A 14,556-nucleotide genomic window follows, 5' to 3' on the forward strand; every position below is an offset into this window, starting at 1 on the left:
GAGACGGGCGCCCCAGGCCCCGCCACTGGGACCCGGGCTAGGGCGCAGGGGCTGGTCCCCCCCCACGCGGCTCCGTCCGCGTCCCGCCCGGCACTGGGGCACGGGGCGCACAGAGCGGCCAGGCCCGGCGAGGCCCAGCATGGAGGGCCGGGCACGGGCGGCGCGGGGCCCGGCGTACCTGGGTGCCAGCGCAGCGCCAGTCTCCGGTACGCCCGCTTCAGCTCCTCGTCGGAGGCGTCGCGCGCCAGCCCCAGCACCTCATAGTGACACTTCATGGCGGCGCGCGCGGCCCCCGAGGAGCCGGCTGGGGCTCCGCGCGGGGTGAGGCGCCAGCCGGAGCCGCTGCCGGCAGCAGCACAGAGAGAGGGGCCGGCCGGAGCGAGCGCACAGACCATAAGGAGACTAGACACCTCCCCCTGCCGGCCCGGAGGGCGGGGGCAGGCGAGAGCTGCACATGGGCGGGGCCAGGTGGGCGGGGGGCGGGGCCACGGGAGCTCCTATGGGAAGAAGGGACGGCAGGAGAGGGGTGGGATAGAACGTTAGAGGCGAGGTTCTGTGGCAGGGGAGGGGGTGAGCACGTTCCATGGCAGTTGTCTACTGGAGGTCGTGGCCAGTCCTGATACTGGGAGCTTTGTCTTATAGGAGTCTGTATGTGGGGTGCCTCCACTGTCTCCCCCCCCCCCCCCCCCAACACACACAGCCTGTCCCACCTTTTTAGAAGAGATGGGCCAATGTTTCCTGAAGTGAGGACCCAAAACAGTCAGGTGGGACTTGTCTTGTTTTGTAACCAAGGGTGGTTGGGCATTCAGGGGGGAAGGGGGATTTATCTGTATAAAAGTCCTGCGCACAGAGGCTACGTCTACCCTGGCACGATCTTGTGCAAAAATTTTTTAGTGCAAGAAAGCATCTACACTGGCATGTGCTTTTGCACAAGAGATGTGCTTTTGCACAAGAGCATCCTTGCCAGTGTAGACGCTCTCTTGCGCAAGAAAGCTCCACTGGTCATTTTAACCATAGGGCTTTCTTGCGCAAGATATTCATGTTGCCTGTTTACACTGGCCTCTTGCACAAGAACAGTTGCACAAAAGGGCTTATTCCTGAGCGGGAGCATCAGAGTTCTGGCGCAAGAAGCCCTGATTTCACACATTAGAACGTCAGTTTACTTGCACAAGAACACGCGGCCAATGTAGACAGGCAGCAAGTTTTTGCGCAAGAGCGGCCGCTTTTGTGCAAGATCGCACCAATGTAGACACAGCCAGAGACTGTTAAAACACAGCCTGTATTATGTGGATGGGGAAAATATTCAGATTGTTAGTAAGTTGTTTTTTAAAAAAGTTTGGCAGAGGCAAACAGCCCCATGGCCTGGGTGTTCCCTAATTGCCTATTGCAGTTTTGTTTTCACCTTCTTTAAGGGCGGTTGGTCAGGACACTTTTAAAGATGCTGCTCCAGCTTGGCGCTCTCTTCCTTTTTTTAAAAGAATAGTACCAGCAAACAAACACTGCAGATGGTTAGCTCAATTGTCTGCCAAATGGAAAAGAGATTACTTCTGTAACGATGAGGTTTTTAAAAACACCTGTTTATCCAGTATTGGGAGAGAAAAGTTCCCACAGCACTTCTACCATATTCAGCCTTTTCCACAGTACCCATGCAGCCAACTCAGCTGTTACTCAGTCTCCAGCAGACCATCCATCTGTATCTGCTGTGCCAGTTTTGTAATCCTGATGTGACATAACTATCATGTGTATGTAACCTGATTTTAAAGAGACTAAAGCTGTCTGTGGTTACTGTTGAGCAGAGCAATCACAGGTAATGAGGCTGACTAGATGTTGGAATGGTGGATCATGCCTCTCTGTAGACTGTGTACAGTATATAAACAACTGAAATTGAACTTTGCTGCAGCTCAACCAGCCTGAATCACTCCATTCATCTGAAGAAGTAGGTTGTGTCCATGAAAGCTCATGACACCATCTACATGTTTTGTTAGTCTCTAAGGTGCTGCAAGATTATTTGTTGTTGTTTTAAGTTTTTCTAGTAAGGACTCCGTTTATTTACAAAGTTGAGCCATAACCAACTTTAACAATCATTACAAAACTCACTTCTGTAGTATAGACAAGATCTAATTATATCTAGGCATCCTTATCTTTATACTCTGGAGCAGTGTTTCCCGATTTTATTTGGCCACAGAACCCATTTAAACTCAAAAGAATTTTGTGGAACCCCTAATAACAGTATTATATATGGAGCTGAAAAGCAGACCACAAATAAGTAAGGATAATAATAAACAAATGCTAAACAAGGTCATGAGATCGACAGAAATGAAAATTGTTTTCAATAACATTCATAAAAAAATATTAAGCATTTAATAGCAACATGTTGTAATGGAATTTTCTTGCGGAACCCTTATTTTCACTTTGCGGAACCCCGGGGTTCCCCGGAACACTATTTGGGAAACACTGCTCTGGAGGGATCACTGGATAGCAGCAGCCAACCAGATTGCAACTTTACGTCCTTGCCTAGCAATACTAACTCAAGACTTGCCACATTTTGGTTTTTATTTAACACCTCCAAACAATTATTTCAAACTATTATTACTAAAGGACAAGCTCATGGCACGGTCCTATGAATGTACTCATTACTGAATGAGATTATTTGCACTGGGATTAGCTGTCACCAGTGTCAAGCAGCCTCCATGTAATGGAGTATGTTGTCCCTTTAAGAGTGGAGGAGGCCACAGAACCGTGTTCCTGGGAGTTGGATTAAACAAAAGGCCAGGAATTGGTCTGGTGGTAGAAGAGACGAAGTGTTGCAAGGGAAGGGAGTGGTGTGATTGTAGGGTTCATTTACCCTACACATTATAATTTTGTTATAGCATGTTTTGTGAGGTATTTGAAAACTAACTCACGAGTCAATAACATGGTGGAAACTATATAGCAACATTATAAAGTTATGAATATAAAATGAAATTATGACTGACATGAAGCTACCAGATTTGGTAAACATGTTTCTCAAAGACACAGGATAGATTGTTGCCTCTACTCAGCTATGGTCAAAACTGATAGGCAATTACCTGTCAAGTGGCCACAATGTGGCAAAGAAGAGGGGCAGAAACAGACAAATCCACATTTTAGCACACAACAGTATGGGACTTTTTTCACCAATTTCCAACCACACAGCGATAATCTTCAGGAAAATGCATTTCAAAGTTGACTGGACTATAAAAGTAATGGGCAAAAAAGACCCCAAGTATTCTTTCCCTATTCGCCTCTCTATCTCATTTCATCAAATAAGACAAACACCCTCCCCCATCAACAGTCATCTGGCAGTGGGAAGGATCCTGACTAGAAGTTTGGTCATTCCTGTCACTAGGAATATGTGGTAAAGAACTGACCTTAAGCCAACTCTAGCTTGTTTAAACTTTTGGCACTACAAAGAGTTATCTTTATTTTGTAACTGTTTCTGACTTTAGGGCCTCATTTTTACTCAAATTTTCTCTCTGTTGTTAAATAAACATGTTTTATTCTGTAATTAACATCATGTTGTATTCCAACTGAATTGTTTGAGCAACTACTGGATACTGATCCTTATGGAGGCACTAAATCTAAAATATCTCAAGCTTATCTGAGACAGTGGCTTTTGCCTACAAAAGCTCATGATTTTTATATTATATAATAAATAAAAATTTGTTAGTCTCTAAGGTGCCACAGGACAAGTCATTGTTTTTAAAGTTACAGACTAACACAGCTACTACCCCTCAGACTAAAATATCTGAACAATCCAAAAAAGGACTGGAAAGTGCAGAATACACATTTTGGGGGCAAATTTGGGACTGGGAATGTGTGTTAGTGTCACCCTGTAAGTGGTGACTAAAACTGATGCTGAAAGTATTTTACAAGTATGTGATTTATTATTTGTGCCAGGAGCTGTGCAATCACAGAACAAAAAAGGCAGTTCATGCCTCAAGCACTTACAAACTACTCAAAAACCAAGTGCACCGCTCTCTCCAGTTCTTTTTAGGTACATATTTACTTAACAGGAAGAGGATTTGGGGATTTTGTTACAGAATCCCATTTACCAACACTGAGTTCTGGTATACGCATTGCATACATTGTTTATCTAACTACAGGCCTGAGTCTGATCTCACTATGAATAACTGTAAAAACAGATAATGAAAATTTCCATTGTTTTCAAATAACACATTTGAAACTGATTTTATGAAGAATTATTTATAGATAACTGAGCTATTAGAAAAACAAGGCCCAGAATGTTTCTACAGCACCTATCACACTAGAAATGATAACAGAGAAAGGTGAAATATCAAGGAGCATAAGACCCACAAAGGACAACGTTGCATTGTAACTGAGTAGTAATAGCACATTTGGTACAGGAGGACCCCAAAGAGCAACACAAAATAAACCTATTTTTCTCTATGAGGCAAGCCCCTTATGCTTTTGTAGATCCACTATTCTTTGAAGTGACAGAATCATCCTGTCATCAAAATTACACGATCCTGTCTCTTATCCAAGAGCCATGAAATAGTGTGGCTAATAGTCCAAAAAAGAGTGAACCACTACTCAGGGCATGTTGCATTCTGTAAAGTGAAAGTGTACCTGTACAACATAATTATAAATACAGATTTATAGTTGACCACTGATAGACAGGACTGGGGAGCTAAACTTCTGAAATATTGCTAGATAAAGCACCAAACTCCTATAGGTAGTGCTCCCCCAAAAATCTCCAGAATTACTGAAACATACAAGACAAATTTTTAATTATAAATTTTTGGTCAAACTTCCTTATGTCCCTCTTGCTACTGCCGTGCAACCCCTTTCCCCTGACAGTCCCATATTTATCTAAGAGACTTGTGAGGCATTCTTTAGAAGACATTAACATAAATACCAACACATTTTATTTAAAAAACAAACAGTTTGAGACAAGTTGAGTCCTAGAGCAGAACAAAAATCTGATTTTTCATGTACTCAAAGTTGGTGGCAAGCAGGTGCTGGCTTAAAAAAAAAAGAGCTATTATAGCTAAAGACATAAGCATACAGACTAGGATGACTTTTTGAAGTTTGCTTATTTTTTTCCTATTTAAAACACTTTACACTCCCACCCTGGAAAGTTTTTTTTGCCCCTTCCTTTGTCTTTGAAATAATTTCTTTCTCTTTTTCAAATTTACTTTTAGCTCTGGTTTAACCAACTCAATTTCCAATGGCTTTTCTTCTGATGGAGTTTCAAAGACATTTTCAGTAGGATCGACTGGAATAACTGTCTTTTCTTCTTTTTTCCTTAGTTTCTGTAGGTTTTTCATTTGCTGTTTTTCCCTAAATCTAGCAGCTACAGCCAATCTTGTCAACCGCCGATGCTATAAAAAGATAAGTATGTTAATGCAGTTGCACTGAGAAGCAAGGGACACAAAAACGTATCTTAAAAAAGTGATGGTTCTAAAAATTCATATCAAACCTTCTATAATACAGGCGGAGACAAAATGCTCTCCACTTATCTTTCAAACGTTATCTTTTAAAAAAAAAATCAACCTCCAACTGACACATTCCTCAAAATACTGTTGTCTTCTCATTGAGAGATTAAACAACTCAGTATTACTAGTTTCATAAATCTGCTCAGTTCACATGCTGGTGATTATTTTACCCTAAAATTATAACCTATTAAGCATATTGCCACATTGAGACCACTGATCCTGCTCACTTTTCTTTTAGGCACACGGTTCACTGAGAGACCAGCTTGCAAAATCAAGGCTTAAATGAATTTTTTAAATGAAAGCAAAACCAAAGGCAAGACTGTTACCATGTTTGGAGACTGGTAATGTGGATTCTCATACAGAGTTGGTCCGCCAAAGCTGCCCTGGAAAATCTTTATGAGATTTAAGACAAAACGAGGTCCAATTTCTACAAGAGCTGCATCTTCTTCTATGATCTGAGACAAATAGATTTTATAGAAAAATCACTTGAGATTTCTGTATCAGACTTATGCATACCCATTATTCTTTACTCATTTTACTCCCATGGATCTACAGGTATTCAGCCCCCAAAATCTAATGCAATTCATTTATGTTAAGTGTGTGGAAAGGTAGTTTTAGTCCACTATAAAACACTTGGAAATACTTTTTGTGTAACTGGTGGATGACAGCATATGCTTGTAATTGGTAATGGTTTCCTTTCGATTTACTATAATTCTTTGATTTCATATGAAATAATACATTTAGTGCAATTTTTTAAAAAGTCATGGGTAAAAAAAACTAACCTGATAGTTCCGAAACCAAATCCTGTTGTCTGTGATAGAGAATGTGAATACATGATCTACGAAAGGCTGGCTTTTGGGATGGTATTGTGGTGTACTAAAAATCTATAACAGAAGGCAAAAACAAGTTTTCATCTAAAATGATCAATAGTTCAAAATGTAAAGTGTAATTGCCTTTGAATTCATCTTATTTTACTACTTAATGTCTCAACTCTGCAAAGACTTATATTTGTGATTGGTCCCATTGACTTCAAGCACGTTAGTCTTTGAACAATTAGGGTCTAAGTCAAAAGATACACACAAGTAGTGATGTGAAGGTCTAGTTGACAAGCTAGTCGCTTCGCCCCCTCTTTGCTGCCTCTATCAGAAAGAGGCAGTGAATAGGGGGTACTTCACAGTGGCTGAGCAGCATGGAGCCTGGGGTCAGACCGTAGGCTCTATGTGGCGCTGCTCCTTTGAAATGCTGTATGCAGCCCCGGGGCCAGCTGGTGTGTACCCAGACTGCATGCAGCATTTCAAAGTGACAGCGCCGCGTGGAGCCCGAGATCAGCTCCCCAGCTGACACTGAGCTCCACACAGCGCTTTCACTTTTAAAGTGTAGCAAAAGCGCTACAGCTATTTCTATACTTCAAAGGCGGAGACGCCCTATCGACTAGTCGAATAGTTAATGCAAAATGCACTCAATTACTCACAATTTAACATCCCTACACACAAGCAACCTGCATTATGTTTTACACCTGAAATATTAGCATAAAGGTAGTTTGTAAGATGCAAGAAATCCCAAAACAAAGTTGGCACATGCTGACCTGAGTAAACAACTCTTTTAATAGAGCATAGTGTGGCTCCTGATCAAACACCTGGAAAAGAAATACATAATTTTAGGAACATGCAGAAGGCTGCAGAAGGCAACAGCAGCACAAAAAAAAAAAAAGGATTAGAGATACCATAGATCAAGCAATCTGAAGTTCTATACTTGCCGGATCAAAGGACAGAAGAGGCCTTGAGCCTCTTAGGCAGTTTCCAGTCATCTTCAGCTCTGCCAGGGTATGAACTACAAATGATTTTAAACACAGTTTTAGTTTTTAAAAGAGACTCTTCTACAGAAACATAAATAAAAGCAACAGAAGTGACAATCAGAGTTAGACTTACTGTTCTGTACTAAAAACTTGGCTGATGGTCCTTGAGGTGAATTTGAAAACCTGAAACAAGACATCCATTAGAAATGGCAAGAAAAATACTTTAGAATACTACAGTAAATTTCAACCAGACTTTGTACCATAATAGTTTTAAAATGGGCTCTTGTATAATGATAGTTAACTTTAGATATTTTAATTAAAAATTGCTTATAGAATCATCAGCTCTCAAATGATGAGTCATAGAAACGAATGTTTAATTTACACTTATTTTGCTATTTATTATTATTGCAATTAAAGCCAGCCTCATTTACTGTTGCCATTGCTGCCAAGATCTGAAGTATTCTATGGGAAGTTTGGTCTGGCAGACTGAATGTACCTGAAGCAGTCACAAAATATCCAAATTAAGGATGTTAAAAATTGTGTAATAGGTTATACCTGGTGCAGGTTTTGCAATATAAAGTTTAGCTTAGCTTTATACTGCAGAGCCCACAGCGAAGCCACCTCCCTAGGAACAGGGTCACCAGCCCCTGCTCACCCAGCTTCCAGGGAGGAGGCTTCCCTATCACAGCCAAGCCACCTTCCTGGGAACAAGGAGGCAGCTCTTGCCAGCCCAGCTCCCAAAGAGGAAGCTTTTCTGTGTTGCCATAGTGAAGCCACCTCCCCAGGAGCTGGCTGAATTTAACTGATACCATTAACCAATAAGCAGTAGCTTATCAGTTAAACGGTTAACCAGTTCAACTCTAACATCCCTAATTCAAATATGAAATTTATTTTTTAAAAATCAGTACACTTAAACTGCACAAAAAACAATGAAATATTTTTCTTCTGGTAAGAAACAGCCAGAGGAAAAGCAAGTAAACATTGCCATATCAAGTTTTAAGTGTGCTTTTAAAAAAATGTCACTCTTGAAATACGTTGATCACTAAAGATGTTAATCTCCAAACTGTACAATGTTTTATCTAGAGTTGTAGTCAGAATACAAACAAGTATGATTAAAGAGGGAGATTTAATAAAGCAATATATTTTCTCACCACACGTAGAGATCCTGCTTCTTTTTGGCTTCAAAAAATATGCACTTGTTGCAGTTTTTTATTTCACAAATCTATATAGAAAGAAGGCATATGGAAAATTAGCTATTTAAACAGTTAAATGGATCTTTTCACAAACCTCCTCAATCTGCCTCAAGCATTTCTGTCCTGAAGTGAAAATATGCAAAAAGTCTTGCATTAATTATTAATACTGAAAGCCTTCAGAGAGGTCAGTTTTAACTTTGAAAGACCTTTATATTTTCTTTTTCAGTCCCAGAAATCTACCAACTACCAGCACTCCAGTGAATAGGGTATTAGACTGTCAGGGCACCTGGGGTCTAGACCCAGCTTTGCCACTGGCCACTGTGTGGCTTTCTTCAAGCAGATTTGTGCCTTAGTTTTCCCAATGTTAAATGGGGAAACACCACATTCTTTTGTAAAGCACATCTCATTGGTAGATTGCAGGGTGATAAAAAAATAACAGTTCGTTCGCAGGGGTAACAATTCAAAAGGCACTTGCTCCCAGAAGTCTTTAGTCCATCACAAAAGCCACAGGCATTTGTAGTCTCTAGCACCTTTCAGCCTCTCTCATCAGCTCATCTTTTCTGTGGGAAGTCTAAACGGCTTTGATTTCGCTCTCTCTGCTTCATTTCCACCACGGATCCATTCATAATGCCAGTTACTTCAATTCATGAAATAGAGCCACTTGCACTCTTACTCTTTATAGCCCCCCTCACCCTTGCCCCAAAAAAACCCAAAGCCACTCATCCCAATTAAATATTAAGATAATTACAAATGTTCTTGACAAAAATAAACCACAATGTTTGTATCTTTAGCCTCTTTCCATCAGCCCTTTTCCTGTTTGTTTTCAACCTGCAGGTTTTTTTATTCAAAATTTTTGAATGGTGTATTTAAACCCAAGATACTGATATGCCACCATAGGGCTCTATCTTGCAAGTCTGTTGTGCACAGAACTTCCACTAATTTCAGTGAGTTCTACACACAGAGTGCTTTCAAGACAAGGTTCTTGAGTCTATTGATTCATGTGTAACAAAAGTAAAATTAATGAAAGATTACATCAATATTTAACTTACTAGTCTTGGTTTCAACAAGTCAGAATTAAATATAGGAAAGTGAATTAACTTATTTCCCATCCAAAAGAACAACTAATTACTTCCTGTGGTTTAGCTAGTAATTCAAAGAGTGGGCCTTTGGAGTCTTTGTGCTTCATAAAAAAAAAAAAAAAAACCCTTAAATTTCAACATCACCTCTCTGTCTCCTTCTCACAAACAATTTCCAAAAAGCCAAAATACAAATATTAGTTTAGTCATAGCATTACCTCATTAATTACAAACAGTTTGTCCTTCCGGTCCATTTTAGTGTCTGGAAACAAAGAAAAAAGTACCACTGAGCAGTTGTGTATGCTTTAGTATACAGGCAGTCCCCGGGTTACATGGATCCGACTTACATCGGACCCCTACTTACAAACGGGGTGAGGCAACCCCGCACTAGCTGCTTCCCCCCAGCAGACCAGGGAGATGCGAAGCTAGCGCCCCCCCCAAGCAGACCCGGGAGACGCGGAGCGGCTTTTCTCAGCAGACACCTCAGCTTGAGAATAAAGGACTGAGGGAAGTGAGGTGTGGGAGAATAAAACTGAGCTCTGGAGAAATGTTTGGCTAGAGTTTCCCCTACAATATGTACCAGTTCCGACTTACATACAAATTCAACTTAAGAACAAACCTACAGTCCCGATCTTGTACGTAACCCAGGGACTGACTGTACTTACAAAGGGACACCAGCAATTTTTTTTTAAAAAAAGAAAGAAAATGCTTTTCTTAAAACATTTCACCTATTATTACTACAGAATGACTAAGCATTTCCTCAGTGTTTGTGTTTCTCAGTAGTTTGCATACAACTCATTTTCAGCATCAGTGTTAATATTTTTTCACATTTTACTCATTAAATGGGTTGCTATTAGTGATGTTCAGGGCTTGACAAATTCTGGAAAACCCTACTCACCAGACAAAAAAGGGACTTGCCACCCCCCGCCCCCCAAAAAAGTGTTTTTTTAATAGCATAAATTCCTAATAAGAATAAGAACAGTAATTACGAATATGTTATTAATAAACATCACCCAAGTTATTAATACATATCTCATAAACCTCTACCTTTTCTCTCTGCTGCCATTTCTCCTCCCCTTGCTCCATCAGCTCCCCTGGTGCCTGCTGCCCCCCAACCCCTACCCTCTCCTGCTATCCTGACTCCTGCCCTTCTCACTGCCCTCAGCCTTCCTGAGACCTGCCCCCCTCCCACCTTGTGCCCACTCCTCCAGTAGCCCTACTCTGATCATGTGAGCTATCCCTCCTCATTCCCTCTCCTAAACCTCCCTCTACACACCTGCCCTGCCTCTCTCCTCTGGTGCTGGTCCCTCCCCTGCAGGTGTCTGCCCTTCTGCTTAACCCCCAGAATCACCTGGCACCTGTACCCTCCTGATGCCCCCCCTTTCCCTCACTGCCCCTGCCCCCTTTGCTCTCTTTTTCCCTGATGCCCAACCCCTCACCACCGTCTGCCCCCATTCCCCTCATGCCCCTGTGCCATCACACATGACTTGCTCCATCCCCACCTTCCTCATGCCCACCCCTTCCTTCCTCTCCCTTTCCCCTCTAGCCCCCAGTGCCCTTACCCTCTCCTCTCCCAGCATCACCCTGTCTCCCCTCCCACTGACACCTCACCTCCTGCCATTTACCTCATTGTCTGCACTTGGCCCTCTGGCATTTGTCTCTCCTGCACCCCTGTCCCTTGGTGCCTTCCCCTTTCTTCTTCTTCTCCTGACCTACTCCTCTCCCCTCCCCTTAGCACAAGCTCCTTCCCCATATTTTTCCCCTCCCCTCTCCACAGTCCAGCCCAGCCCAGCCCCTTCCCCTCTTAAGCTTTTTGCTGCCCCAAGCAAAACATTTTTGGCCGCCCCGCCCCCCTTTTTGTTGTCTTTTACACGTTTGCATTTTGCAATGGTTTTTTTTGTTTGTTTTCATTTTTGTCCCAGCATTTTAGCCCTATAAATAGCAAATAGCATTTTCATTTGTTTTTTTTCCCATAAAGGCAAAGGTGCTTCAAGTGAACTCCTCCTTTCATTCACTGCCTTTTGCCTGCCCTGTCCAGCCCCTCCCTATGGACAGGCACCCCTCACTCCCGACCCACAGGGGAAACAGGGTTCAGGGACAGCACTGAGCCAGAGGGGTGCAGGGAACAGTGGAGGGGGAGTACAAGGGGGGCGTGGGGAATGGGAGGCACAGAGCCAGAGGGACACAGAGTGCGGGGTGTGGTGGAGGCACGAGGAATGGGACGTAGGGAACGGGGGGGGGGGGCAGAGATCGGAGGGAGCAGAGTGCAAAGGCAGCATAGAACCAGAGAGTCGCAGGGAAGAGGGAGAGCAGGGGGCCTGGAGTACAGGAGAGCAGAGGCAGTGTGGGGAATCGGCGGTGCGGAGAGAAAGCGGCGTGGGGTTAGGGAGGGATTTCAGAGTGCCAGATCCAGGGAGCCACCAGAGGTGAGCACCCCCGGTCGCTCCCTGCAAGCAGCAACCTGTCCCTACTGCTCCTGACAGAAGTACAACTAGGATGCTTTGTATACTACATATGTGTATAGATGCTACCCCCAGAGCTCTACTGACATGGTTCCTGGCCAATGGGAACTGCAGAGCCAGCACCAGGAGCAAGGAAGGGGTCCTGCCATTCCACCTGAGCGTCCCCCCTCCCCCCAGCTGCCTCTGATATAAAGGAAGGAGCACAAGGGCAGGAGGCTCTGTAGGATCCTAGCACAGGGGTGGGAGGGACACAATGGCTCCTGCCTCTTCCTCCCTTGTTGTCTTTGATACAGAGGCAGCAAGGGGCAGGGAGAGCATGCGTAGTCATTAGGATTAACCAATAAGCCCAGGTATCTAAAAGGGTGTCACAAGGAGGAGAGAGAAAAATTGTTCTCCTTGGCCTCTGAGGATAGGACAAGAAGCAATGGGCTTCAACTGCAGCAAGGGAGGTTTAGGTTGGACATTAGGAAAAACTTCCTAACTGTCAGGGTGGTTAAATACTAGAATAAGTTGCCTAGGGAGGTAGTGGAATCTACATCTCCCACAAGAAAGAAGGGCTCTTCCGCAAGAGGAGGCTTTTCCGAAATTTGGCCCATTGTAAACGGAGTGCAATTTGCATACCATTTTCCGATAGATCACTGTAATGTAGATATAGCCCAAGAGAGCAGCTAGCTGGGGCTGGCTCTCTCAATGGCTACTAGGCCAGTTAAGTGGCCCCTCTGCCCCAAACTCTTCCCTCCCCTGAAGCCCTTGGCCATAGCACCAGAGCAGGGGGAGAAAGCCCTGCTGGACAGGAAGGGAGGGGGAAAAATCCTGCCAGCCTGGAACCCCGCCTCTTCCACCCCAGAAGCCATAGCCTGCCCCATCCCCCAGCTGTCCTGTGTGGCTCTCCACTCTGCCCCTGGTCTGGAGAAGCTGGAGGGCAGGATGTCCCCTTCCCTGGGGACAAGTTGGTAGGTGGGCTGAATGGCCCCCACCACGCCTGGGGACAAGCTAAAAAGCATCCCAGCCCCCTACTCTAAGCCCTCCTCCCAACCCCCTGCCCTGATTCCATATACCCAAGGCTCTGCCTGGACTTCTGTACCCCCCCACACAGCCAGCCCCCTGCCCTGAAGAACCTGGGCAAATCTTCTAGTGTACTAGATACACTAAAACATTTGTATACCCCTTCATGATTTGGCCATTATTCCAGAGAACATGCTTCCATGTTAAAAAAGTGTTAATGCAAAAAGGTACCAATGTGAGATTTCTAAAGACAGCTACAGCACCTGACCCAAGGTTTAAGAATCTGAAGTGCATTTTAAAATCTAAGAGAGATGAGATGTGGAGCATGCTTTCATAAGTCTTTAAAAAAGCAACATTCTACAGAAACTACAGAACACAAGTCACCAAAATAGAAAATCAACCTCCTGCATCTAAATGAGATGATGAAAATGAAGATGCATCACTTTGCACTTCTTGGAAAGTTATCAAACAGAATCATCAGCATGCATGCATGTCTTCTGGAATGATAGTCGAAGCATAAAGAGACATGAATCTCTAGCGTATCTGGCACATTAGTATCTAACAATGCCAGCTACAACAATGCCACGTTACAGTTTATTCTTACATTTAGGTGAAATTGTAAATAAGCAGGCAGCAAACTCTCATATAAATGTAAACAAACTTGTTTCTCTTAGCAAGTGGCTGGAAAAGAATTGGGATTGAGCAGACTTTATTGTTTTATTTTTGAATGCAGGGGTTTTTGCATGTAATTCTATACTTGTAAGTTCAACTTTCATGATAAAGAGAATGTACTGCAGTAGTCGTATTAGGTGAATTGAAAATATTTTTAATCAAAAATATAAAATGAGCACTATACACGTTGTATTCTGTGTTATTACAGAAATAAATATATTTAAAAATGTAAAAAAATCCAAACTATTTAAATGATATTCTATTATTAACATCATGATTGATCATGATTAATTTTTTAATCACTTGACAACCTAAATCTTAGAGTCCAACAGATATTCTGTGTAGCATAATGGAATAATGTCAATAACAGACAGTAGTTTACTAAAACACTCTAGCCAAAAACAGTGACAGAGTTAGATAAAAGCAGTACCTATCGACCCTACCTGCTTTAGAGTGGGGCATCAATGTTCTCAAGTCTTGCATTAGATGTCTTGTTCTGAAATTTATTCCTCTAGAAGAGAAAATAAGCACCCGCTCTTTGTTTTTCCATTTACCCTAAAAGAAACACAAAGGTGAAAAAAAATTTTAATCTTCAACTTTTTAAAATCAAAGTTAATATTTAATCAAGATATTTGTGATTTTTTTAAAACTGTATTTGTGCAAAAGTTTTCAATTAAAATAAAGTGCTGTCTTTCCAACAGGCTGCATATATAAATGTTAACGTGATCAATTTTGATCTTCCACACTTAACTACTTAATTCCTACACAAAAAAATCCTAATCAATTCAACGTTTTCAGTGTCAATATTTGAGGATGGTCACATAAAATTTCCCCTCTTAGGGTGTGATTAACTTCATGTAACAGGATGTACCTGCT

At 42.6% G+C, this 14,556-nt stretch overlaps 3 protein-coding genes across 3 annotated transcripts in view; 1 reads left to right on the forward strand and 2 right to left on the reverse strand.

Moving 5' to 3' along the window:
* Positions 1-396, reverse strand: part of DNAJC21 (DnaJ heat shock protein family (Hsp40) member C21) — a 20,815-nt gene extending 20,419 nt beyond the window's left edge. Inside the window, exon 1 of the mRNA XM_075932576.1 lies at positions 179-396. Within this exon, the coding sequence (XP_075788691.1) occupies positions 179-395 (217 nt within the window). The 5' untranslated portion in view covers position 396. The remainder of the gene's footprint in view (positions 1-178) is intronic.
* The window catches only part of AGXT2 (alanine--glyoxylate aminotransferase 2), a 67,315-nt gene extending 61,537 nt beyond the window's left edge, over positions 1-5,778 (forward strand). The window contains exon 14 of the mRNA XM_075932578.1: positions 5,716-5,778. Within this exon, the coding sequence (XP_075788693.1) occupies positions 5,716-5,763 (48 nt within the window). The 3' untranslated portion in view covers positions 5,764-5,778. The remainder of the gene's footprint in view (positions 1-5,715) is intronic.
* Positions 179-14,556, reverse strand: part of BRIX1 (biogenesis of ribosomes BRX1) — a 16,196-nt gene continuing 1,818 nt past the window's right edge. The window contains exons 2-10 of the mRNA XM_075932581.1: positions 14,124-14,235; positions 9,760-9,803; positions 8,424-8,494; positions 7,406-7,455; positions 7,234-7,307; positions 7,063-7,113; positions 6,260-6,361; positions 5,804-5,932; positions 179-5,363 (exon numbers count right to left, since the gene is read on the reverse strand). Of these exons, the coding sequence (XP_075788696.1) occupies positions 5,100-5,363; positions 5,804-5,932; positions 6,260-6,361; positions 7,063-7,113; positions 7,234-7,307; positions 7,406-7,455; positions 8,424-8,494; positions 9,760-9,803; positions 14,124-14,235 (897 nt within the window). The 3' untranslated portion in view covers positions 179-5,099. The remainder of the gene's footprint in view (positions 5,364-5,803; positions 5,933-6,259; positions 6,362-7,062; positions 7,114-7,233; positions 7,308-7,405; positions 7,456-8,423; positions 8,495-9,759; positions 9,804-14,123; positions 14,236-14,556) is intronic.

Source organism: Pelodiscus sinensis, chromosome 6 (assembly GCF_049634645.1).
Source record: "Pelodiscus sinensis isolate JC-2024 chromosome 6, ASM4963464v1, whole genome shotgun sequence".
In the NCBI taxonomy this organism is placed as follows: domain Eukaryota; kingdom Metazoa; phylum Chordata; order Testudines; family Trionychidae; genus Pelodiscus; species Pelodiscus sinensis.